The 27,140-nt window shown below is 36.7% G+C and overlaps 2 protein-coding genes across 3 annotated transcripts; both read right to left on the bottom strand.

Annotated features, from left to right (window-relative positions):
• Window positions 1–87: 87 nt before the first annotated feature.
• LOC136678844 (rab-like protein 6) lies at window positions 88–17,559 on the bottom strand. 2 transcript variants are annotated; one of them, XM_066657003.1, is made up of 17 exons: window positions 17,437–17,559; window positions 16,155–16,532; window positions 15,770–15,904; window positions 14,082–14,129; window positions 12,777–12,806; window positions 11,837–11,889; window positions 10,718–10,809; window positions 9,276–9,416; window positions 9,022–9,127; window positions 8,120–8,223; window positions 6,939–7,321; window positions 5,162–5,324; window positions 4,056–4,265; window positions 3,381–3,714; window positions 2,689–2,890; window positions 2,464–2,522; window positions 88–1,853 (listed from the first exon to the last, which is right to left on the bottom strand). In XM_066657003.1, exons 2-17 carry the CDS (start codon window positions 16,285–16,287, stop codon window positions 1,647–1,649), a joined length of 2,400 nt encoding a protein of 799 aa, XP_066513100.1. In that variant the 5' UTR covers window positions 16,288–16,532; window positions 17,437–17,559; the 3' UTR covers window positions 88–1,646. The 2 variants fall into 2 exon arrangements, with proteins under 2 accessions (XP_066513100.1, XP_066513101.1); XM_066657004.1 differs by lacking the exon at window positions 12,777–12,806.
• A 1,108-nt stretch (window positions 17,560–18,667) lies between these two features.
• LOC136679159 (transcobalamin-2-like) lies at window positions 18,668–26,966 on the bottom strand. Its single transcript, XM_066657509.1, has 9 exons — window positions 26,756–26,966; window positions 24,599–24,791; window positions 23,908–24,065; window positions 23,594–23,746; window positions 22,945–23,117; window positions 22,276–22,450; window positions 19,818–19,998; window positions 19,252–19,370; window positions 18,668–19,073 (listed from the first exon to the last, which is right to left on the bottom strand). Exons 1-9 carry the CDS (start codon window positions 26,814–26,816, stop codon window positions 19,012–19,014), a joined length of 1,275 nt encoding a protein of 424 aa, XP_066513606.1. The 5' UTR covers window positions 26,817–26,966; the 3' UTR covers window positions 18,668–19,011.
• Window positions 26,967–27,140: the final 174 nt, after the last annotated feature.

Raw genomic sequence — 27,140 nt, 5'->3', positions numbered from 1 at the left:
CACACTACTAAGGAGTGACATGGAAACATTTTTTAAAACTGTTTTTCCTGTAAGAACACTTATTCCATCACGACTGAGATTTGACTTTAAGGCAGCAGTACATGGTGAGAGGTGTAAAGTTGTGTGTGTGTGGGTGGTGTGTGGGGGGGTATTTTAAGTTGCTGTTTCCAGATATTTTCTTGATATTTTTCAGGTTTCCCCTAAACATACATTACTGGGCAAAAGTTACAGGCACAGAAATTGAGAACAAGATGGCAATATTAAAATAAACATACTATATTAGAAAAAACATATTATTATTATTATTAATAACAATTTCATATTTTAGAATTATACATTTTATAGTATGTTTTAGGAATCAAAATTTGCTCTTGTAACTAGCTCAACACCAGTTACACTACTTTGGAAATATGGAAAAAATATATAATTCTTACTTGTGTATTTTTTAGGGCTATGTACTTATGCATCACTATTCCAATGATACACAGTGATCCATTTTGTTCATCTGTCTTTTATTTTAAAGACAATCACTGCTGAGATAAGTGTGCTTAGGTGCTTAAGACTTTGGCACTGGTACTGTGTATTTATATATGTTTCTATACGTTTTTACTAAGTTTTAGTCACAGGTAATTCATTCCAACCTTTTTTGTCTTTTCCTGTGATGGTATGCTACCAAGCTGGGAGGCTGAAAGCTAAATTGTTCCTCACTCCAGAGAATAATGTATCAAAAAATCAGTGATAGTTCAATGCCAGAGACTAAACTTAACCTGCTAACCTGACAACAGGGTTTGCGCTTGAATATCTAATGTATTTATTCTGTGCAATTTAGAACAGTCACCAACCTGAGAACTGTTTGTAACATCTTGGTTTTTTATAGCAGATCTATTTTGCTCGTGCACACTTGCGTGTAGGAATTAGTGGCAGAGAAAACAATGGCCAGTTTATATGTAATAAATTATCCAAAAGCTATGTACTCTGAAACTATCCAGAACTCAGTAATTATGTTACTCCCTGCCCCTTAAAACCTACATGAGATTTTAACTGTTACATTCTAAAATAAATCTGCAAGAATGTAATTTGGGCACCTTATAGAGAATAATTCACAAAGTACAGTATGCAGCACATTTCACCAAAAATACAAAAACAAACAAACAAACAAAAAAAAGAACCTGGAGCCATTCGCTAACACCACATTAAAAAAAGCATGCTTTTTGCAGCTATTCCTAGACTTTACACAAGGACACCTAATAAACAGATGCATCTGCAGCAAAGAAAAACATTCACAAAGGTTCATGTTTGGAGTGGTTAACCAAAAAAAGCCAAAACAAGAAGAAAACACAGAGGAGAAAAGCCAGCAGGTAGCCTAGAGCAAAAACAACAAAAGGAGGCTGCTCGGGTAGAACTGGTACATGCAGGATCCAGCAGATTTCAATGGCTTTTCCACTTATTGCAGTTTGAGTGCGGAAAGCTGTTTGTTGCTGCCCTCTGTGGTGGACATCGGAAGTGAAATAACAATGTTTTTTTTTTTTTTTTCTTTTTTTCAAATCAGAACATGTCATGAAATGTTAAATGTCTTCTCTAAATCTTGTTGAGGCCAGTAGTGCACACACACACATGTTAAGTCATATTCCAGGAAACCTGGCATTCTAAAGCTCTTCATAGTCTCCCTCCTCTCTTTTGGCAGAACCCTCTCCTCCAGCCAGAAATGCCTCCAGGTCGTCCAGATCACCTGGCTTCTTACTGCGAGACTTTTTGTGGGACTTTTTCTTCTCCTTCTCCTCAGCTGCTCCTGCTGCCTCCTCTCTCTCCTTTTTCTTATGTTTATGTTTCTTCTTGCTGGCTTTTTCCTCCTCCTACAGCAGAGACAAGCAGAGTAGTAATACAAACCTTTAGTTAACAGGCAAATTTTATCAGTGTACTTTTAAAAACAATATTTCTTTCTGGATGTGACTGCATTCAGTTAAACAATATACTGAGGTGAGTTAATGATGTTTGATTGTTAGTTCTGGATCACCAAGGACTCTCCAACACTTGCCAAAAATACTGGATGATGCTCCATCACAACAGATGCAAACAATTCACTTCCTGACATTGAGCACGGTGCAGCTGCTGCAGTGTGTTCTATTTCAATTCGTACTTGTGTATGGTTTTCTGTGCACAAGTGAAGGGCTGTGTTCTTAATGAATGTACCTTAAAATAGCAAAATTCACCAATTATAAGCGGTGTCTACAGATTTTGCATATAAAGTGTATGTTGGTTCTGCCAATGGGGAAGTGGAAGGGATTTAGTGTAACTTTCTGGCCGGCTAAATGTCCATGTTAGAGCAACAGTGACTACTTTTGATGATTTTAATTATGATGCTACACTATATTACATAACAAAACTCAAGATACACCAATTAAATCATCTGGTCTGTAAAAAATGAAAATAAATTGAGCACAATATTATGAAAATCATACAAACCTCTTTTGTCTTTTTCTTCTTTTTCTTCTTTTCTTTTGTGGAGTGTTTACTTTCTTTTTCTGGCAAAAAAATAAAAAATAAAAATTAAGCTCAAATTCAGGTTCAAACTTCAGGTCATCAAATAAACAACAACATTCAATCAATTAGCATGGGCAAATTAACACTAGATTCGAAATGGCAATCTAAAGATTCCTTAGATAGAAAAGGTCTGTAGGAAGTACTTGCCTTCTTGCTCTTCACTGCTGTCTTTTCTCTTGGTTGTCTTCTCCTCAAAACCCAAGCCAAAAAGGTCGCTGTCATTTTTTTGTTTAAAAGAACGGACAGGGGTCTTCTGAGGCTCGGACACCTTCGTAGGGACAAGCTCATCATCAGAAAGGTCAGACAAATCGTCCCGCGCAGGAAAATCATCCCGTACAGGAAAATCATCCTTTCAGAACAGAAACAAAACAGAAAAGGAAAGAAGTCGACTCATCCCAGTAGAGGTTATCCATCCTACTTGCCTTTGTTACAACAATACTCATCTACTCAAAAACAAAACAAGCCATAGTTCTCATTAAAACATATAGATTTCTGTATGTTCAAAGTTTCAGAGGCACTACTTACTAATTTACTAACAGTCACTTAAACCTGCTATGAACACAGATTCACCTGTGCATATCTTGTATAATTTACACTGAATATAAAATAAAATGAGTACAACTGTAGTTGGAAACAAGGCCTAACTATTAACAACCTTCAATTCTGAAGAAATATTGCATGAGTAGGTGTCAACAAAGTACAATATTAGTAAGTCACTATATTATAGTATAGTGTACATACACAGAGATTCCAAGGTTTTGAATAGTCATGCCAAAACATGTGTCTATAAATGTAATGTAACCACACTCATTATCATTATCTATTAATCTTTATCCTACCTTGTCTACCTTCTGGACATGTTCCTCCTCACTCTCAAAGTCAGGGTCATCCATAACAAAGGAAAGCATCTGCTGAGCCACCGGAGCCTCGGGGTCAGTGTCAGAAGAGTCTCCTTGACCAAAACCTGATTTCATTTTATTGTGGGCAACTGGTTGAAGGCTGGCTGCCTCTGAAGGAGTGTGTGCCTGTGCCTGAGGAGTGCATGTAGTGTGTGCAGGAGTTGGAACTAGTATAGAAGGCTCTGTGTTCATGTCAAATACATGTGGCTGGACTGAAGGCATGGAGTCCAAGGCTTTAGGTTTGTCCTCTAATGTTAAAGAACTCAAATCCTCCCTGTGGGAAAAAAAGAACAAAATTTGTATTTGAAATTCCATTTAGATGAGGGATAATTGCTCAAAAATTGAAGAGACACATATGTCCCCTTATGATCAGCCACGCTGGTGTCTGAAGTTCGCTTCTTTACATGCTGGAGCTTCAAGACTAATATGGCTAAAAAGGAAAGCTTATATTCATTACCTCAGCACTGGACAAAGTGCATGCATAATCATGAATTTGTCTAAGCTACAGAACTGTGGAAAGTAGTATATTATTATTATTATATATGTTTACACTGGGCAACATCAAAGAGATGAATGCAAACAGTAACTTTAATTTCCCTCTAACACTGGTCTTACAGAGGATTGTTGGGTGTGAGCTCCACATCCTCATCCTGAATCACTGCTGGTCTAGCTGTGTCCTCTCCCTCATCACTGGACAGAGTTATGTCCAAATCTTTACTGAGCACAGACTCTTTGGGTTCCTGGTGACTCTGCTCAGTGTCATCAGGGTCCAAATCGTCCTGAAAACCAGCAACCATTGGGTTCCCTCCTCTACCCTCGCCATCACTGAGAGAGAGAGAGAGAGAGAGAGAGAGAGAGAGAGAGAGAGAGAGAGAGAGAGAGAAGAAAAAAACAGCATGTGAATGAGAATGAGAAGCAAAAAACTCTCAGCCCAAATACAATGTTTCTTCATATATGGGACAGATAGGTCATTTGTGTCACCGTATGAACAGCAAAAATCACATTCAACCTGATCTTTTTAAAAATCAGATTTAGGTCACGTCCTTATATCATATTAAAATCCAATCTATGGCAATGTGACTCTAACTGAACAGCCAGATCACAATTAATGTGACTTTTAAGTCACACCATGGCAGTTGACAATGATACACAGACATCAGTCTAAAGTATTTTCATTTTAATTTGAAGTGTTTAGGACATGAAAGGGGACTGTTCAAAGCATATTAATTTTGTAACATAAAACAGGGAAACAAACTTATTTCTTAGCAGTTCTTTATCAGTTTTATTTTGTTCATGTCTGTATGAAGCTGCTTAAGTGTGGAACATGGAAATATTAAACTCATTATGTCAGCGCTCATCTCCTTCTCTTGGGAGACTTTGTTATTGCAGTAAACCCAACAAATTTGCAATGGAGCAAAAGAAGCATCAACGCTTTGTATGAAACAGACCTTATGTTTCCTTCTGGTCAGGGCCTGAAGCATTCTACTTTTGCGCATGTGGGTCAGTTAAGAAGCATGATCTGTTCAAACTGATGTCAGATATAGGTCACATTACACAGACAGTGTGAACAGCTGAACAAAAAATATCAGATTTCATCCCAATATCAGATTTTACCTGCTGTGTGAATGTAGCCTTAGTGTTCTGATGTTTATTATGAGATTTATTGTGAAGTCATCTATATCAATATCAAGCTGAACAATCAACAATCAAACATACTATACCTATCACTGTCCAGGCCTGCTGCCTGGGGTTGTATGTTCATTCTGGATTTGCTACTGGATGGAACACTGTCCTCTAAGAAACTCTTGTCCAGCCTGTCATCAGGCACAAAGTCATCCACACTCTTAACTGTGGGTGGAACTTCAGGAGTCACTGACTCCACATCTGAAAATACAAAACAAACAAACAAACAAAAGAAAAACAGATTACACACCCAAATAAATCCTCTGAATTACTTAAAAGATTAGCAGAGTACAGGCATTAATAAAAGAAGTGGACTTTGAGCCCATATTAATCACTGGATAAGAAAACCTGCAAACTGCAGAGTTCATTTTTTGTGCTTGCAAGCAATCTTTTTGTTCAGGGGTTTGCAAGCAAATTTTCTTCAACACAATAAATATGCCATGTTAACATTTCATAAATATACCTTTCACAACCCAGTATACAAAGTGCATAGATGAAAAATGTATAAAGCATTTGTAAATACATATGTTTATATTCATCTATTTAGACTAGAGCTGTTTAGTTGTATTCATTCATGTTATGGTTACAATGAGTGTTTTGGACTTTTATGAATGAGATTAGCCAAGTCAGAGGTAATTTGCATATAGTATATGGGTCTAAAATATGTGTATTCTCCAAGAAAGACAGAGTGGAAAATGGAAATAGAAATATATACTATGACTCTTTTTGCTGCATAAAGAAAAATATAATAAATTGACCTCAGGGAAAAAAAAGAGAGAGAAACAAGAAAGATATGTATCTTTTGTGTTGAGCATGATGTCTTCAGTCTTTGCAGCACATTTAGCCTTGTGTAAGGCTACAATAAGCTCCAGTGACAGAGAGTCTGCTGACTTCAAGTTAAAAGTGCACTCCTATTGATAAAACTTTAACTCTTTCACAAGTAGCTTAAATGTTTTCTCCTTACATTTGCACAGCGCCTACTGGCAGCTTTGACACTACACATCCTCGTGGTGCTGGGGGGTAAATGACACCCACAGACGCAGGAATTTGAAATGGTCTTGTGATACTTTTCTGAAAAAACCTCATGATGTTCACGAGGACTAATCCTTTCCGTTATTCAATGTCTTAAAGGGTCTAGTCTAGGGCAAAATTCTCAAAATATGCAAGTGCATGTGCTGATATGTAAACAAAGTGCCATTTAGGTATAGGTCTAGAATGGACCAATCCCCAAACAATATCAAAGAGATATAAACATCAGAACAAAACATGAAGTCACAAAGCTTAATCCTTTATGCTTTAAGCTCCAGGGTATGTGCATGTGCTCGCACTTAAATGTATTTTTTTTTTAACAAACACATGATTTAACATACAATGTACAGGTGGGCGATATTAAATAATATTAAAAATATTTTATGGCATTCTGATGAATGATATTTACTGTATCACGTCTTCCAGAGCATTTTGTGGATACTGTCAGTACATCAAGAACACAAATCACCTGAAATTTATATTAAAAACAAAGAAAATTAAGTCGTGTTTTAGATTTGAAAATACCACAAAGTATCCATATTCCCCTTTCATAAAATTCTAGAATTAAACAATGGTTATCATGTTAAAATATCAGCACATATCACTAACAAAAATATACCAAAAAGCAAAGCTGTGATGCTATATTTGTTCATTATTGTGGAAGTTAGTTTCCTGTGCTGAAGACAGATATGTGCCTGAATAAAAAGATACATACATTCCAAATAAATTCTGCTGGTAATATCCTTGCTCCACATTGTAAACATATATAGTTTGTAAAACACTCACCTGGTGCAGTTGCAGGTGGTTCAGGGCTGGGGGCTGTGCCAAACAGCCTGGATATGAAGCTGCGTTTGTTTGGCTGTGAAGCTGGTGAAGGGGCCGGGGCCAGTGCTGGAGAGGGGGCCGGAGCAGAGGCTGGTCCGGGGGCTGGTCTCTCTGGAGTTTGGGCTGTGGGGAGGGGAGGAGAAGGCGGAGAAGGAGAAGATGATGGAGACTGAGGGCTCTGGGGAATGCCTGCTGGCTGTTGGGGGGTCCCAGGGCTAGAGCTGTTTGTGGAGCTGCCCCCTGCTGTCACAATAGGTGACTGTGAGCCTGAAGATGGACTCTGACCATTAGCAGCACTCTGTGAAGTGTAGCCTTTAGTACGAGTCTCCATCATCTCCAGAAATCTGCAGAATTATTTCAAAACATGCAATTTTTTGTCAATGCACTCCTGACACAAACTTTTATTTAATTGAATTCAAATTATTTTTAGTGTGGAAAACATTTTTATGAATATATGCAGAACATTATCCAGAAAAAACAGGAACTCTCAAGTGTAAACAAGCTAACAAATATATAGAGAAAAATCTAACAACTGGAAATGAGATCTGCTGTTTAAACAAGCATACCTGTTCAACATATTCAATGTTTAAATTAAATTGTATTATTATTATTATTATTATTATTAATGTAATAAACTTCTGTAAATATTTTTTAAGATAAATGGATTTAATCCTTGTATGTGAATTTCACTCATATAAAGATATATTTGTCTTGACATTTAACATAAGAGATTAACAGTGATTCTTTCATTTGAGAAAAAAACTCTATAAAAAGTTGTATGGTTCACCGTCACTGATGTATCCACAGAATCCAAAAGGAAAAGAGTATTTCATGAAACTGGTCTCACAAAATAAAAAAAATCTGTTTATAAAACTAATCTGTTCAATTAAGGCAAGTACATTTACAAAGCACATTTCATACATATGCTGGTATCTCAAGTCCTGACCAATGGGAGTGCCGTGCTGTATCAAATTTGACACTAATTTTCAGTTGTGTTTCAAATATGTAACCATTTTTTCCAATCAAGAGGCTTACAGTAATCCTCTCAGTGTTTAATTAGAAGCATTATAGAAAGGTTCAACTTAACAGAAACTTTAGGCTTTGTCCCAAAGGTTTCTAAAATCCCAAACAAATGTTCTTACATCTCATAATTCTGGTCCTCTGTCTCCTGCTGGACAGTCAACTCCTCCAGTGTGGCGTCCATGTCAAGCTGATTGGTCTCCAGCTGCCGTAACAGAGTCTCTCTCTGCACACATCACCATTAGCAGCAATTACGTTTAAATCGACTGCCCCTAATGAAGCTACTCAGTGGACCAATTACAACAAGTGAGACAGTAGTGGTCTGTATGAAAATGTTACAGACTGAAACACAGAGATGGCTTTATGCACTCAATTACTGAACTGAGTCAGGCTTGATACTGCCATTTTGTCATATTATTTAAAAGTAATAAAATCATCAACCAATTTATAAATTATTATACACAAACCGATAATTACATTCAGTGTGCATTCTGGATCGACAGGTGATTTCATTGTATAAGAATAAACAGAGCAAATTTGTTTTTTGGCAAAATACATTTTCTTTTTCTGCAAACTTCAACAATTCATCTATTATTTAGATGCAAATTCGTGTGCATTTTAATATCAACTCTAACCACAGCATATTTTAAATAAATAAAAATCATGATGGAATCAAGATGCATTAAATAATGAAATATTAAATCAAATCTGTAACATTCATAAACGTGAGGTGTATAATTCATATAATATTTTAAACATTTCAGTGGTATTTCAGTCTGTTCAAAACCAGGGGAACACTAAATCTGTGATCTTCCAGGACTGAAATCTGACACACCAGATCAAACTGTAGACATCTGAAACAGTTTACCTAAAATGGAAGAGCAAGTTAAAGTATAGTGAATGGTTTCCATCTTAAACCATTTAAAAAGTAGTCTCTCTAAGCCCGTCTCTGTGTTCAATAGTATGGATGGTGCATGATCATACACTGCTACATTCATGCAGTGAGAAACTCTTCAAATCTTACCTGAAGTTGCAAGAAAGGAATGTTGAAAAATCGGTGCAAATATTTTAAGCCAAAGCCATTTTTCATGGAAGACTCAGCATAGTGAATGTAGGAAGAACCCAAAGGCCTGTATATGGGGAAACAAAGAAAAAAAACTGATTTATTCTGACAAGGGAAGTTTTGGAATCAATTAAGAGCACACACTATGACAGCACTAAAACATAAGCAATCTTTACTTTAATGGCTTATTTTGCACTGCACAAAACCTGCAATACCTGTTGAGTCTGGCAATGAATTCTCTAATGTCATCAGGTCGGATGACCCTGTGCTCGCCCATGTCTCGATGATTGCCAAGCACACACACAGGAACATGAGTTGGCACTCTGGGTAACTCTCGGAGTATGTAGTTATACGTCCTAGGCAACAGTAAAAAGCACTCTTAAGTATAATAATAGCTTTATGCTATAATAAATAATTTCTCATAATAGCCCTTAAAATTGAACTGAACTCAAATTGGACTTTCTTTTACTTGTCTGAACATGTCCCTTGTCAAATAAAGTAGGATGCATTCTACTACATCATTTAATGCTGCACACACAGCATGCATAGATTTTCGAATGTTCTGGAGCATCAGGTAGTGTCGCAGTCACACAGCTCCAGGAACCTGGAGGTTGTGGGTTCGAGTCCCGCTCCGGGTGACTGTCTGTGAGGAGTTTGGTGTGTTCTGTGTTCCGGTTTCCTCCCACAGTCCAAAAACACATATTGGTAGGTGGATTGGTGACTCAAAATTGTCCATAGGTGTGAGTGAATGTGTGAATGTGTGTGTCGCCCTGTGAAGGACTGGTGACCCCTCTAGTGTGTGTGTGTGTGTTCCTGCTTGTGCTCAGTGATTCTGGGTAAGCTCCTGACCCACCGCAACCCTGAACTGGAAAAGCAGTTAAAGACAATGCATGAATGAATGTTCTGGAACAGCTTCGCTAAGGTCACCAGACTCAAAGTCAAGTAAGTTAGTTACAGGTGTATAAAGCCCACTAGCATAATTCTGACCTTGTTCACACCTGGGCTAGGGCCATGACGCAGTTGATGTAGGCAGTGCTTACTGCTTTTAGAAATGCATTGAGATGATTTAATGTGCACACTACAAGACTAATGTGATCATGTGTGTCTCTGGCCACTTTAGGATGTGGTTTCAGTGAACTACAAGATGCATTGTACCACACTCACACTGGTACTTCGTGTTGACCACTTACAATTGGACCACCTAGGATACATGTTAATGTCTGGTGTGAATGGGGTCTATGTGTGATAATGCTCCTGAAGTTAAATACAATCAAAATCTCACAGAAAAGTCTTCTTTGAACTTCAGCAAAGGTACAAACTAACGTATTGCTGTACATTTTGCCCTTAAAACAGACTATTGTGCTAAAAATACTCCCAAGGTCTGCAAAACTGGCCCCAAATTCTCCTGTACTGCACAGTGTATCCTTAAGAAGCACTTCACTGAACAGACAATAATCAGACACACTGCACAAGAGGAGGAGCAATGTAGGGCAACCCCAGGACCAGAATTTGAGTGCCTTACATTACCCTAACCTCTCGCATTCTCTCTGATTAAGTTTTATTATTAGGGCTTTCATTAACTAGACAAACACTAAAGCATGTAGTACATCTGACCAAGAAGCAGTGGCACATTATATTCAGCAGTGTGTTATCTTACCACTGTTTAGTGATGTCGAACATCATGATGATTCCATTGCAGTTTTTATACACATCCAAAAACTCAGCATCCAATGCCATCTCATTATCAGTCTGTAAGACACATAGAACACAAAACAAGATTTACATGCAATTTACTACAAACTGAGGCTCGGCTAATTAACAAATAGATTTTTTTTTTTTTTTTTATTTATTTCTGAAGAATGGTCATTTATGTGGAGAACACAACAATACACTACATCATCATGTATTTGGAGAGAACATTCTTGGAAAAATTTAATAAGATTATTTGTCACTCCCAAAATTAGTAGTAAATTTATCTCAATACCCCAACCATGTTGAAGAAAATGTAAATGTAAATGTAAACCATTCTCACATCCTTTGGCTTTGTATAGTTGAATTGAACAGTTTTGGAAGACAGTCCATTTAGTTATAGTTAAAATTTTGGGTTATGATATACCCATGTCTTGTGCAGTGATGTACTTGGGTAATTTCTCAGGCAATGTTGTGTTAAGATCAGACTTTCTTAGCAGCTTGTAAAAAGCCATCACGAGGAGATGTTACAAACAAGAGCCACCAACACAAGATTAATGGTTGAAGATGGTGAGTGAAATATATGACATGCAACAGTTGACACATATGATAAGAATGCAAGAGGAACAATGTAAAGGGAAATGGATTAAATGGACATTGTTTACATATCAACGGCAGGGTGAGGACTGAAATGTTGATGTTTTAGGAACAACCCTGGATATTTGTTATAAATGGCCATCAAGGGTGCCTATATTTATGAAGCTCACTGTATGTAACGTTTGCCTTTGTTAAGATTGTGAAGTAATTTCTGACTATCCCCTTTCATTACATAAACTCAAAATTCTGTTGCTTGCTTTTGATATTATACAGTGTCAAGTTTTATTGGCAACTAATAAAACCAGTAGTTATAAATACATGGGGTCTTATTATCAGCCATACGGTTTCACTCGGGTTATACATAAAATACCATCATAGTACAGTAAAGCCTAAAGTAAATGCTGATTTAGGATCAGATTTGTCTCTTATCCAAACTGTACTAAAAAAGTAAAAAAACACCCACTAACAACACCCACTCAATCCGTGTTACCTCTTGTGGTTCATTCTCCAGTTTGAGGGTTTCACTCCGCTTTTTACTCTTGCCTGGAGGGTGTGGGAGAAAAAGAAAAAAAAAAAAAAAAACAAACCCAGTAAGATCAACAAAAAGACGTGTGTAGTGAGTCAGAGCAGTTATAGGCTGCAGTGTAACGTAGCAACAGAAAACATGCAGTATTTAGCCACAAAAAGAAAATGAAGACACAGAATGGTAACAATACTTAGAAAAAGTAACCACAAGAGACATGCATCAAATACTAACTAAAAACCATTACTTGCCAGGCTTCTGAGAGATTGTGTAACATTTTTGCGGAACTGTATTGTGTATATTGTGTTCCGTGTGAATAAATGAGGGAACTAGTTCAGTCACCATTATTTGAAAATGCACATCAATCATTCTCTCTCTCCATTTATGCAGATATCTCTTGAAACCAGCTGTATTTGGTGATTTTGACTGAAATGAAGGTTGGGTTGGTCTTTGATTTTTGCATGGTACAATATACTTTACAATTTAAAAAAGTGTCAGCTCACAAACTGACATAGGGGAATAATTTATTATATCATTATAGTTTATACAGTGACAATAATTGAATTACACAATCACAAATGCATACAATGGTGACAGCTCTAGTGCAGTTTTAGAAGAGAACATACCCAACATTAGACTTGTTAATACAATGTGTTGCAATATTGCTATAGAATGCGTAATATTGAACACTGTCATGGTCTGCTGTGAGATTTAAGGCTGAAAGCCTGCACAGCACACATGACCAAGGATTAAATCCGTTTTACACATCAGCTGCTCTGCAATCAGTAAAAAGCAGCACCGATGTTTGCATTCAGATTGCACCACACACAGCAAACACATCCATTAAACACAGGCTAAAAAAATCGCATGCTGAAATCTACATTCTCTACATAGTGGAGTGTCTCACCTACACCTTCAGGAAGTGGGATTTTTTGTCCTGGGTGCACAGCAGGAGCAGAGCAAGAGAAATAACATTAATAGACTTAAGGAGTGGACTCTGTGTGTGTGTGTGTGTGTGTGAGAAAGAGAGAGAGACGGGGTGGTGACCATGCATTAATGACACCTTAAAACAGATGGAGGTACACGACAGCATGCAGTGAGCTAGTTTCTAAACTTGTATATAATAAAAAAATAAAATGGACAATGGCCTTTCACAATGTATTAAATAAGTAAATAAATAAATAGGTTCACAATGATTCTCTCACAATTTTACAAAGGTGACTTACAAGAAAAAGAAAGAAAATTCTTAACTTTGAATAGGTATTACAGTGTTTTTATCTTGCTTTAGAACACAGATTTCAATGTGTGATTAAATCCTTTGGCTTTTTCCTAGTTTTGTCTTAGTTTTTATCACTTGAAATTTTTCAACTAAAACTGTAAATAAAACAAAAGAAAGTAAATTAATTAAATTAATTACCATTATTGCTTAAAATAATGGATTTTATTGTTAGAAATATGATTGGTGTTCAGTCTTTATTTAGTATTTAAAAAAATGTTAGTGTAAAATTTGGGAGCCCATTTCAAGCAGGCAGAGAGGTAAGGATGCAGTGTATAAGATACAATGTGGAAATAATTAATTTTCTTGAATAATGAGGTATAACTTGAAATAACTGCTTGTTTTTTTCTAAATCATAAATTATGATTTTAAAATAATTACTTTCGTATTTTGACACTATGTCACAGTTTAATTAATAACTCCCAAAAAAGGTCAAACACGTCAAATAATAAAAAAAGAAATGAACAACTTAAAACTCTGAAAACCTGAAAAAACTTGACATTTAGCTGCCAGAAGCACAAAAGACAAGTGATGTTTTTATTCTCCACCTGGCAAAATTAACATTTGAAAACAAAAAGAGGGATATAGAAGAGCTTCATTAGAAGAGCTTGTATGGCTTTTGTTTTCCAATCCTAATAATTCTATATTATTACAAGCCATCGTTCTCATGGCTGAATGAACTAAATCCTCATAGAAATGTTCCAACTCAGAATAGTAAAAATTGTTACTGAACTTCAATTAAAAATACCTATTAAAACCCTATATTTCAAAAGAAATATTGTATGAGCAGGTTTCAGCATGTTTGGCCATACAGTCAACTTAAATATTCTAAATATCTTTTGAAACAAACTCCCATCTTTTTGAATATGGTTTTATTTAGGCTTTAACAACAAAATTAATGCAGAGGAAACACAAAGCAGAAAATGACACACTCACCTTTATCCACAACGTCCCACACTTCCACTTTCACTACGTCATCAGTAGCTATGGGGCATTAAAGAAAAGAAAATCTGGCCTGAATAAAAACTGTAAACATACACAAATCTTACTTCCCCTAGAACTTTCTACAGTCCATTGTAAAGCAGGGCACAGCTGCTGTTCTTAAATGCTGCAGCAGTTAGAAGCACCTACAACTGAGTAAAAACAACTGATTACACAACTCTGACACATGAAAGTTCATATAAATAACTACTGCACTCCAAATAATGTTTACATTTATCTACCAGAAGACTCTTTCGAACATGCAAGGTAACCCTAAACCTTTCCCGACAGAACCAGGAGGAGCTGTATGTGCAAACTCAAATGTTCAAATCATTTGTACCAGACACTTCCCAAACATTTTCCAACCAGATTACCAAAGTGTGGGTAATGTCCAAGTAAGCCCATATGTGAATTGAGCCAGTAACATTACAGAGGATTCATAGTGAATTCATTACGTGCCTCCTGAACTCGCGCTGCCACATGCCTAAACCACATGGGATATGTCTGGTTGTGAAAACCTATCTGCCACCAAAAATCTCTGGCTGAATGCTACATTTGTGAAAAGGCAACTCCAGAAAATGTCTGGAATTGATTCAACGGATAGATTCAAGAATCTAGATAAAAATGCAAATGAAGTTCCGAGGTTCATAATTTAGTTTGGATTGGATATTAATTTTACCAGGGCTGCAAAGAGATTGCTTTCAAGAATTAGGTTATTTACAGATAAAAGAAACATTTACCCAATCAAAGTAGGATATAATCCACATGGGTTGCCAAAGCTCTATCACATGATCCAGATGTGATGCAGCTGCATGACTGAAGTCCAAGTACTTAAAAGTGGACATAATTTTACAGGCTTTTAGCCCAAAGCAAGAACTGCTCTAATTGCAACCCACAAAAACTTTACTTTGACTTTACAATAGTCACATTGTAAGGAATGAGACATGTCACTTTTTTTTAAAAAAAATGACCTGGAATGCTCATATAGCTAAACATGGCATGTGTTTAAGAAGAAAGACCTTTCTTTCAACAAAATGAGCCAATCAGCCTGTGGCTGAAGCCACAAGAAATGCTGTCCCTCACAGTGAAGGTCTTTGCAAGCACAGTAAAAAGAAGAAACTGTAAAAAGTGTTTTTCTAAACTATTATTTGAGACAAGCTGTACAACATTTTATGCCCGCTTTGTCATTGTTTACATGCAATTAAAAATGTACTTGAAATGTTATTGTGTATTGAGTGTTAGGTGTATTAGTTGTTCCTTATTTAAAGAGAAAGGAGCTTAGTCTTGTATGTGTTGAAACAAATGTAACTGGGTGTCACCTACGAATGACCAGAAGACAATTTACAAAACTGACTTTGTTTTCAATTAGCAGATATATAACAAGCTATTTAAAAGCTACTCATCTACACTAGTCTACTCTAATGGATTCTAGTTATAGCTTACAAAATGCTTATTTACCTGGTCGTACATCTACATCAGATTATTATTACATATTTGAAAAAGAGAAGACACAACAAAGCAACAATATTTAGCACTTGATGGATTGAAACAATGATCACACTAATCAAATGTGATCAAAACAGTATCCTAACATGTATGCGTGAGTGCTGGTGATATTTGCCTGATAAAAGTAAAAGTTTTACTCTTGTAATTCCAGTGAATGCTGGTGACTTGGATCTCCTGAGTGGGGATGTATTCTTCTTGGAATTTTCCACCCTGCAGTCGCTGCCATAGAGTACTCTTTCCTGTATTTCTGTCTCCACGAATCACAATCTTCACTAAAACACACAAAAACACAGCATCAGGCATAAGAACATATTTGCATTTAAAAACAATACAGGGAATATTTTGTGTACTGTGTGTTTTAGAAACTGGCCACCCATACTCTGCTTACAAATGCATTCATCCTGAAATCTGACACATTTCTGAAATCATCGTACTTAGGCACAATCTTTAGGCACTGAAAGATTATGCTCATTATTATTACTTAACAATCTGTCTTATACTCTCCATGTATGAAAGACTTACTGTTGTACTGCACTCCTTTGGCAAACCGTCTCTGTAAACTCTGATTCATGGACTGCAAACCTGCAGGAATGTTCTTGTCCTTTTGCTGGACAGGTGGCTCAGAGCCAACCAGCTTCTTCAGAGCAGACAGCATTTTGAAGGGAGGCTTTTTAATTCAGTTACTAATCTGTATTGACTGAATTCAAAGTCGTTGCTAAAAGCTGGGTTCTACTTCAGCCTTGGATGTCCCACGAACTGATGAAAAGGCCACTGGAAACATTGATTAAGCATTTCTTTGCTTCTTTGTCATGTTGGGTAATATCGGCTTTAAAAAGTCACGCAGACAGAGGTGATGTCTTCTGTTCAGTCTCAGAATTAATGCTTCTCATATAACAATACCTATATAACAAGAAATGACAAGAGAATGCAGTCTGACTTATGGGGATAAAGACAAAACCTGTTTAAAGACACTAACAACATATTAAATAGAAATTAAGGCAAGTGCCCCAAACACTAAATATGACCCCAAATATATATTTAAATGGTCCCATTTTCTTCAGTCAATCTACTTTCAGTTTTTCAAAGAAAACATCTGCAAGGATAAATTCCATAGCTCCAAATTTAAGTCAAAAAAATTGGTTGCTTCCTTTTCTGCTTTTCACAGTTCAAGAATTCCAAAACATATTCGCTGATATTAAGGTCTGGGATCTGGGTCCAATACCTGACAGCGTTGTCCAATGTAAGGATGGACAGAAGCATAACTGGGTCTATGCCTCCACAAATATATACTATAAAAATAAATCACTTAATTATGCAGTTATACATAAATATTATAGTTCCAGTGAACGTTTGGACTTGACAATAAATAAAAGAAGGGTTGTGTTATATAGCAAAAACAGATGTTAGCATGTTCAGATGGTGCAGTGGAAGGGGCTTCATGAGCAGGAAGGGACCACTCAGGTTAAAAAGCCTGTCAAGCTTCAACTGACTGCTGCACTGCAGCGGACCAATACAAACAACGGTCCACTCACTACAGTGGCTATAACACATTACAAACATCCATTCTGACTGTAAAAAGATGAACGCGTTTTACTGAAGACAGTCATCATCTTATACGTCGTTAGATTAAGATATTATAAAGATAAAAAAAAAAAAAAATTTGCCCTTACTACTGAAACACCAACAGATTCTGGCTAAAGGTTAGCTAACGGCAACGGTCAACAACAACTGTGTCTGTTACTATTAGCAGTGTGTTAAAACGATCTTGATTTACTTTAAACACATAGTCCACATTCATACTGACCCCTCTGGATACATCTTCATTCACAGAAAACACCTAACAGCTCTGACACCTCAGCACACAGGATTCTGCAGCAAAAAATCAAACGTGAAGCATTAAACCGTAAGAGGAACTGAAGAGGGCGTGTTACAAACGGAGAGCATGCCCCTAATTCGGGCCCTTAGGAGGGAGCACACTTCAGGCAGGCATTATGAAGTATAAATGAAATATATATTGTAATAAGCCAGCACACGGGATTAAGTTTGCTGATTCCCTGTTTGTCTACATTTCCTACAAAAGTATTAAGTTCCATGACATTAGATAAATGTCATGTTATTAATTTAAAAATATAGTTTGTAATAAAAGCATAATTCAAATCGTAGTTTGTAATAAAAACTACGCCGCTTCAATTTAGCCTCAGGGTTCAGGAAAAAAGAAGTAGGATTTAACAGACAAGAATGAAACTGCAGGGGGAAGGGGCTAGAAAATACCACATCTGAATCGAATACGGTTAGAAACTATGTGAAAGTAATAACAGTAATTTAAAATACTCGGTTATCAAAATAAAAGTCTCAAAGACATTGTATATATATATATATAATTTGTGACTTTTTATTTTATGTGGATGTCTGGTAGAAACCATATCCGTATTGTTATGCTTTCCCTCGTCCAGCACACCTGATTAATTATCTAATTAACATGTTCCTCACGTGCTGTGCAATGTTCACCATCTTTTCAAATTAATATAACTACAAAAACTGTGAAATGTTACTGAATCTACCCATTGTGCATGCATGTCTATCTATATATATATATATATATATATATATATATATGAAATACTACGGGACAGCTGCCCATAATTTTAAGGTCATAGTGCCAAATGTGTGTTATTGTGGTACAAATCCCCTCATCTTTGGGCAGTGGAGAAATATAACGGAGACAAAATTGCTATATTTTGTAATAGTGTTTGTGATCCACGACTAATCATCCAAAGTCAGTACGTAACCTTACACTCACCCATAGAGTTGTCCTAACATCTTGCTGTGAAAAAGTGTCAAACTCCCTGTTAATAAGCTTAGATTCAGAAGCGATGTGGATGAGCAGGTGTCCACGAATACTTGACAATATGACCATCTCTTGACACTGATATAACATATTCTAGGTAACAGTACTGACACCAGTCTCACTGCCTGCTTCATGAATAAGTATGCTTTTTATGCATGACAAGAAAACAAGACTAGAGAATACTAATATTTATTTCAGTGATCTTTAAAATCAGCCACAGTGTGAGACCCTTAAAATGTGTCTTTAACTCTTTACATTATTAACTGGGAGCATGGTATTCAGTGTGTTTACAAGTTGTATACAATGGATTAAAAATTATTAATGAGTACATATTATATAATGATCAATTCTGGTACATAATGAACCTGTGAAGTACTGCAAAATATATATATCTTCTAAAGATTTAAGAATCCTTAAAATCCTGCATCGTTAAAAACAGGTAAATATTTAAAACATTCTTCACATTTTTCTAGTCAAATACTAAATTTCTAGGCTCCCTTCTTGGTTCTTTTCACACACAAATTGAAGTGCTCAGTATCCAGTGTTCTTGATGGAGATCTTCTGAGCTGCCTCAATCTTATAGTCTTTCATGCCTAAGAAAAATACAGAGATTATATGTATATATGAACAAAACGACAATCAGTGTATTTTTAAATTAATACTGAACAGCTAACAATATGAATAAACAAATGAGATGAAATAATTTTGTAAACAACAGTAATCAAATTGAGCAAATGTAAAAAATATTATGTGTGTGTGTGTGTAACTCACCCTGGCTCAGAGCTTTGCCATCGGATGAGAGATGCCAGTATCGCCGATCAGTCTGCCTGGCCTGCTCTCCGTTCACTTGGCTTAGGAAGGGTCCCCACAAACTGTCCTCCTTCTCAAACCTATAAACACACACAAACACAAAGAGTGTTAAACCATCTGAACTGACTGAGTTCAATGCACAATGCAATACAGCAGCACAACCTCTAAAAGTGTAATCAAGCTGTACCATTGGATGTGAGTTATTTTATAAGTATTGTTGGCTTGCATTGGTAAAAATAACTGATTTGTTATGGAAACAGCATGGACAAAAGTGTGCCATATAGTTTTGGACAAAATCTTGGTCATTTTTGTATGAATCAGTGAGTCATACATGGTTGATTAATTTGAATAAGGACTTTATTAGTCCTATAGGATCTAGTTAATTGTATAAGTAGTTTATTAATTGTATAGTCTCTAGTTGATTTCTCAGCAAATAATGTTCCACCGGTTATTACTATAATTATATTATTCTTTATATGTGTGGCCTTTTATGATTAAAAACCCATAAAAACAAGAAGCAGACTGACGTGAAGCCCATCTTATTATTCTGAAGCAGCGTGAGAACCTCCAGCAGAGAGGAGCCACTGGGAACTTCAAGCCGATACGCTGAAGATGAGCCATCTGTTTTCTGCACCTCCACCTCCACTGGGACATTGGACAGACTCGCCAGGACTTCCACAGCAGGAGCAGAATCCAGGACTAGACTGTCTGTTCGGGAGATTATGAAAATATATATATTTTTAAATCAAAATTAAAATCAAAGTGTTACACACTCTTTTTCATTGTGTGTACACACACGTATAACTGGTAACAGATTGAACAAACAAGACAAGTCCACAGACTACTTATAATGTTTAAGAATATGCTACTAAAATGGTCTATGAATGAAGGAAAAAGAGATGATAAGAGATTTTAAGAAACCAAAACAAACAAAAACAAATGTGTACATATTATTTACAGTATACTACAGTAGACTGGAATTGAAACTCAGGCTGGAATTTGGAAGGAATCCCATCTGGACATGGGGAGAAACAATTCAAACACCTCACAGTTAGTGCTGTTGCCACACATCTCCAGGATCTTGAGGTACTGAGTTAGATCCTCAAGATCCTGGAGATATATGGCAGCGATACTAACTGTTGTGCCTGTATAAATTCTATTAATAACTGATAATGAACTTACTTTTAATGTTCATATAAATAAATAAATAAATAAATAAATGAGACCCAAATCACATGCTTTAAAGCAAAGCAAAAGGAGAATGATATTTGCTTCCCTAAAGAACTCTTCAATGGATGGGCTTTTAATGAAAGTATTCTACCAGATAATGCTTTACCTAGAACTGCACATCCAAGGACTGTTTACAAACCTTGAATGTTTACACTGAGATTTGACATACACGGTTATCCATGGTATTAGACAAATATTGTGTAAGGAGTTTTCCAGATGAATCTCATTGGCCTATAGCAGGGGTTATGTATAGGTGGCCCGTGGTCCGAGTCCAGACCCAGATACTGTCCTGTCTGGACTCGGACCTGTAACTGTAAACTATTAAGAGACGTTTAATTTTTAACACAGTGTTTGTTTTAAACGGTATGATTCGTCTAGTCATTGTGGTTCAGGTTTAGCACTCCAGGAAACTCCCAGACTAATGACATGTGTTTCTGCATATCACATGTGAGACAATGAGTGACACACACATGGTAGCACTCCAGACATCACTGTCCTGGGGCCAGTAAAAATAGCCCAAGTGATGTGATAAAAGCTCTTTTGGGACACTTTCTGGATGCCAGTGTTGTGTGAGTTAAAACCAGAAACTTTAAAAATAAGGGAACGATTACGGGTTAAAATTCTCATAACGCTGAACATGGATTCCTGTCCTTCAGCTAAAGAACCAATCACCTTGCTGTTAATGGATAAAGTCCCGCCCTCCAACAATAAGAACCAATCAGATTGCTGGTTATGTAAAGCAGTAAGTCAACTGCAACTACAAGTAATTAGGCACTTTATTTACATATGCAATTTTTTTTCAAAAATTATTGTTTGATTTGTAAAATTTACTTGAAATGAAAAAAGGAAATGTTATTTAGAGCATTTGTTATTTATAATATTTATAAATCTTGTGTATTTAAATGTAATTGAAAGGGTAATTTGACTTGAAATTCATTTGTTAACTGCAAAAAATGTTGCTATAACTTCAAGACTACTTCGGTATGCAGGATATGGCACTGATCATAATGCAGGCTGTAAATTATGTTCCGGACCTTGGTCTGAGAAAACTTTCCCTAAGTGAAGTTATGTAATAACATAATTTTGGGAGTAGGACCACGCCCGAACTCCTCCTCTCAGCCCTATGTATACCCTGCAAATTCACATCATTTCCGCATCGGACAAACTCGCCTCATTTAGTTCAGGAGATGGATCTCGACTCGACTGCTTCACGACGTCAGCTCGCTCCTAGGCACTGGGTCATTCCTGCTCATCCCCATATTCAGAGCCGTGTTCGGCCTTTATCAAGCCCACTGAGCCCAACTCGCTCCCGCCTCCACCCCATCTCCACCCTTTTCTCAAATTCATTTATCCAACAGGGGGGTCTGGCTTCATACGCATTCATAAGCCGCCCTGAACTCTTCCCCAAAAGACTTCTGAGTTCGCCTCCCTGTTTCAGCCTCTACAGGCGTGGTCCGTACTAGCAAAATGGACCTTAATGAATTTTAATTAATTACCCCTGGCGTAAAGTATACTGTTCTTGCCCAAAATCAAACTCCATTCTGCTGTGTTGGAAGCAGTGGTGTTTCCTACTATGCTTCACCAACAACACATCTTTTATGGCTTCTACTGTTTCTGTTCACTATAACAGATACATAACTATGAGAGGGACGATGTGAAAGAAGCCCACAGGAATTGTGATGGTTCAATTAGTCAATTAATCAAAACGACTGACCATAAGAAACTACAGAAAATGCGTGTGTGAGCTGTCTGTACCATCCTCATTGCGGCACTCCTTGCTCTTCAAATGGAGATATGTGTGCTTCTGTAGAGCAGGAAGGGTCTGGGAGACAGCCATGGGATTGTGATATGAGCCCTTTCTGGCATCTGACCGCATAGCCTCCATAGAGGTGGAGCACTCCTGCACATCACTGCCCATCGCCAGCAAAGCCTGAGGTGGAGGTAGTCAACTTTTAAAAAAAGAACTGTATAGAAAGATCCTCACCCTACAAAAAAATTATATTTATATTTGAATATAATAATTGCGCACTAATCAAATATTTCTATGGGGAAAAAGTTTAAATGGAGAGTGTGTCCCTCTTAGTTGTATTAAGGGCATCTGCTTTTATAGATAGACTTCACTTTACAGCAGTCAGCCAGACTTCACTGACATTAACTAATGATGCTGAATGATTAGTTTTGCAGTTGAAACCAATACCGCTTCATCTCAGAGGTATTGGATTAAACCCAATGGTACTGGGTGGAGTTTTACTTCTGCAAAGACCAACACTGGGATTATTTATTCCACTCCACCTGACATTTGGCATTGAGCACAGTGCTCCAAAGCATCCATTTCAAGTTTTTCTAACTTATGCAAATATAATGAATGCACATATGCTTTATAATTAGTCATTATATCTATGACATTTTGGATATATTGTGTACCTGCACAGCCAGTCCAGTGCTGAACTCATTTCCAATGTGTCCATCAGATCGCTGGGAGTCCACAAGCTTTTGTTTAATGGTGGCCAGAGCTTTGCTTAACTCCTCATTATCCTTCACTGGGGTTTCAGCTTCTTTCAGACACTGCAGAGCCATGCCTGCCATCGCATATGTGTCTGTGAAGAGTTAGAGAGGACATCCTCAGTGAAAAATAATAGTAAGCACTTAACTACATCCAAATTTGGTCAGTCAGCTAAGATATATTTGGCATCAAAAATTTGCTTAGTTTTAAAGTAGAGTTAAACTTTAATGAACAATATATAATTAAAAAACCAATGTACAGATGATAATGATATCACACAATATTTATTTTCAATTTTATTATGGATGCTCAAATTTTGTCAGGTTGTTAAGTAGCTTTTTGTGGTTTTAAATGAAATTGATCAAAAAAACATTAATGAATCCGGATATTATTTTTATAAGCTCAAGCACAGCAGTTTACTATTTACCAGTAAATACATGCTAACATTAGCCACTGATTCATAAACAGTCATTAGGGTGTGAGATATGATATGCAAGAAATTAAAGGAGCATTCCTAGATATTGTAACACACAATTGTTCAATTTTACTTGAAATGTTGTAGAAGCTCACCTACAGATAAGGAGTCCCCATGCTTGATCTGACCATGTTCAACAGCATGGATGAGCTTGTGGCTGACATGCGAGCTGACCCTCACTCCACTCACACACAGAGCCAGAATGCCCAAAGAGTACTGGTAGTAATTGGTCAGAGGACGATGACTGACTAAGAATATAAAAAAATAAATTTAAAATCCTGTAAAGCTCTCTTGGTAAAACGAGAGAGAGAGAGAGAGAGAGAGAGAGAGAGAGAGAGAGAGAGAGAGAGAGAGAAAGATTCAAAGAGTAGGGCAGACATGTAGAAATAGACTGAAATATAACACTTACATGCAATATGCTCTTTTTCCTTCTCCATCTGCCTCTTGAGATGTGTGAGCAAGGATTCATCAGACAGAGTTAGACTGTTCAGGTCATGGCAGGAAGACCTTAGAGCTAGAATATACAGAGCCAAACGACCTACCACCATCTGCCCCCCAGCCAGAGACCTGAGGACATACACAAAGTATTCATCAGGGTAACACTCACTAGACAAACGGGAGTTACAAACATGTTCTCATTTTAATCACTACAACATCTATATAACACAGGGTAGGGGCTTCTTGTCCTGAAGCACACCCAGTCATTTATGATTTGAACTCCATTTGTTACATATAAAAGTAAACATTGTTTATGAAACAATATCAATATCAAGATTTTGGAATTTTCAAACTACACACTAAAAACTTGCAAATATTTATGACACTATTTTGTGAGCTTTGGCTTTACTCTTGAAGGTGACAATGCCAATAACACTGTCATAAATATTTACAAGTTGTTAGTGTGTAGTTTAAAAATTTGTAATGCCAAAAATCCCTAACAATGCATTTGCCTACTTCTATATCTATACAGGTATGTTTATGGAACACCTGCACTTCATACCACTAATGTTTTATACTTTTGCAGCATTTTATTTCTTCATAGTTTTACAGGAATATTAAATATCAAAGTGTAACATCAGAAGCATGTTTGAGCCTTTTACGTCTGAATGTCATCATGGAGTTTGGTTTTGAGCCTGTTGAGGTGCTGGCTCTCCTTGGCCAGGTTGTGCTGGTTGGACAATCGCAGGGCAATGTGGATGCTGGGGTTGGGCAGGGAGTCAGATTCCTCAGAGGATTGAAGAAGATTCTTATTAAGCTTGAGTACAAGACTGTTATGATCTGTCTCTGTATTGTCTGTGTAGAAAAAAAATGCAAAGAAAATAAGTAAACAAAGAACTGCTCATCCGTTCAGTAATTCATTCCTTCATTATCTGTAACCGCTTATCCAGTTATCCAACACACCAAACCTCTCACAGACAGTCAGCTGGAGCGGGACATGAACCCACGACCTCCAGGTCCCTGGAGCTGTGTGACTGCGACACTACCTGCTGCACCACCGTGCCACGTTCAGTAATTCACTTCACTTATTTTTCTTTTACTTTGCCCAAACCTAATGCAAGTAATTTAGGTTATAATCTCAGAAATATGCAGTCAGCTAAGATATATTGGGTATTAGAAATTTGCTTTTATTTAGTGTTAAACAAAAGTCAAACTTTAGTGAGCAATGCAACGTCTAAACCAATTTACAGGTATCAATATCACACAATGTAATTTTATTTATAGAAATTATTTGAGGAACAGAACAAACTAAACTAAAATAAAAATAGTTAAGTTAGGCTAACAGGAAAGGGTAAGGGTTTTGCAATGAACTGTTTAACTAAGGGTTGAATGATTCAAGTTCAAAACTGCTCTAAAACACATTTAGAGTTTAGAGAGTTTCATGGCCATGGAGTTCAAGGCCTTTCTTATTCACACTGCTGTCTCAGCAGGACACATCCACTGGGTTAAAGAGACAAACATGTGACTGTCTGTAAAAACAGCCATTGTCACCAACGCAGAGAGCAAAGTACAGTAAGAAAAAACTAAAAAACCATCTCAAAAGACCATTTACACAAGGAACTCATAGAAAATTATTATACCTTTAGTGCTGTGTTCAAGCAAATATGGATTCAAGCATCCAAATTATCAACAGCTGTAAGATACAAACAAGCATATTTCTACTTACATAAACAATGCATAACGCTAAAATGATTATTAATAAAGTTTCTGATCTACTAATCACAACCCCACTGGACATCTCAACACACCTGGGAGTGCATTAAATATCCTTATATGGTATGTCAGATATGCCAGGGCTTATGATGAGGAGGGAAGTAGGGGCATACTACTCTCACAGAAAGAGTGAGGCAGATTATGCTCTTTACAACTTCTGGCCACAAATCGCTGAGGCATCATTGGAATAAGTGATTTAAGAAACACCTAACTGAAGAGACAAGAGTCATCAGACAACACATCAGATTTCTTTCAACAACTTATAGACAGACGTCTGATTGTCATCGTAGTGTTTTGGATGTGAAGTTTCTCTGGAATGAAGAATTTCACCTCAGAACTCAGATTTTTAAACATTAAATATCGCTTACATTTGTGTCATATCTACAGGTTTTTGCTTGTGATGTGGGAAACAAGGATAAACCATTTTGCGAGTCTTCATTTTGAGAAAACTGTCTCATTTTCTTGATAATTTCCTACATATTGTCTATAGATTATTTTAAAATTTATAAAATTATGAAACAACATTTAGAACAGAACAGATATTAATAGATACAAGTTAAACACATGTCAAGGATGAAGTAAATAGGATTTAAAATTTAATTTTCAATAATTCTTCATTTACAAATGATAAATAAATTAATTAATTAATAAATAAATAAAAGGGTCAAGTTGATTTGGGAAAATCCCTATAGGATATCTCTAGGTACGGACTTTTGCAAGATATATGATGCAAATTAGAATACTTTGAAATAAAGGCACAAAAGCTGGGATAGAAACAAGAGGCCATCATTAGAGACAAGGTTAGGGTAGGGATTAATGCTAAAGATATGGCTAAAGTTTTGGTTTGAGTTTGGCGATTAATTGAATTATATTCTCAGCTGAATGTAAATTGAAGACAAATGTCTGCGTTAAACTATTAAACGTTTTGTCAGAACCCAAAATTGTTATGGACACTAATTATTTCCCCATAATACATCCACTGCACTGGAGTCTGGAAAGTGAAATATTCTGACAGGGACAAACAGGAAAGATGTAATGACACTCACCGCAGGGTTTTGCTGCTGTCAGCGCGGCCACAATAGCCACAGACAGGAAAATCAACTTCATTCTGAGATAATTTTTAAAAACACAAAGTAGAACAGCACACACTCAGAAAACACCGAGTAAAAACACACTACCGCTCTGCTACCTGCTTTATACAGACAGTGAGGAGTGCAACGGTGTACACTTTCAAGTCATACGGTCCTCTTTTCTAGGACTGCCCCCTGGTCATATGACCGAGCTAACACAACAAGGCGGACCTTGGAACTGGGGTATTCCAGAAAGCTGGGTTTAGCCGGGAACTTAAAAAAAATAGAGACGAGCTGGGACCATCCTTTGAATTTGTTCTATTATATAAGTTAAAGCAATGTATTATTAATATTATTTATG

Source organism: Hoplias malabaricus, chromosome Y (assembly GCF_029633855.1).
Source record: "Hoplias malabaricus isolate fHopMal1 chromosome Y, fHopMal1.hap1, whole genome shotgun sequence".
Lineage (NCBI taxonomy): Eukaryota > Metazoa > Chordata > Actinopteri > Characiformes > Erythrinidae > Hoplias > Hoplias malabaricus.
The sequence above is the reverse complement of the archived record's forward strand: the minus strand, read 5'-3'. Positions and strand labels throughout refer to the sequence as shown.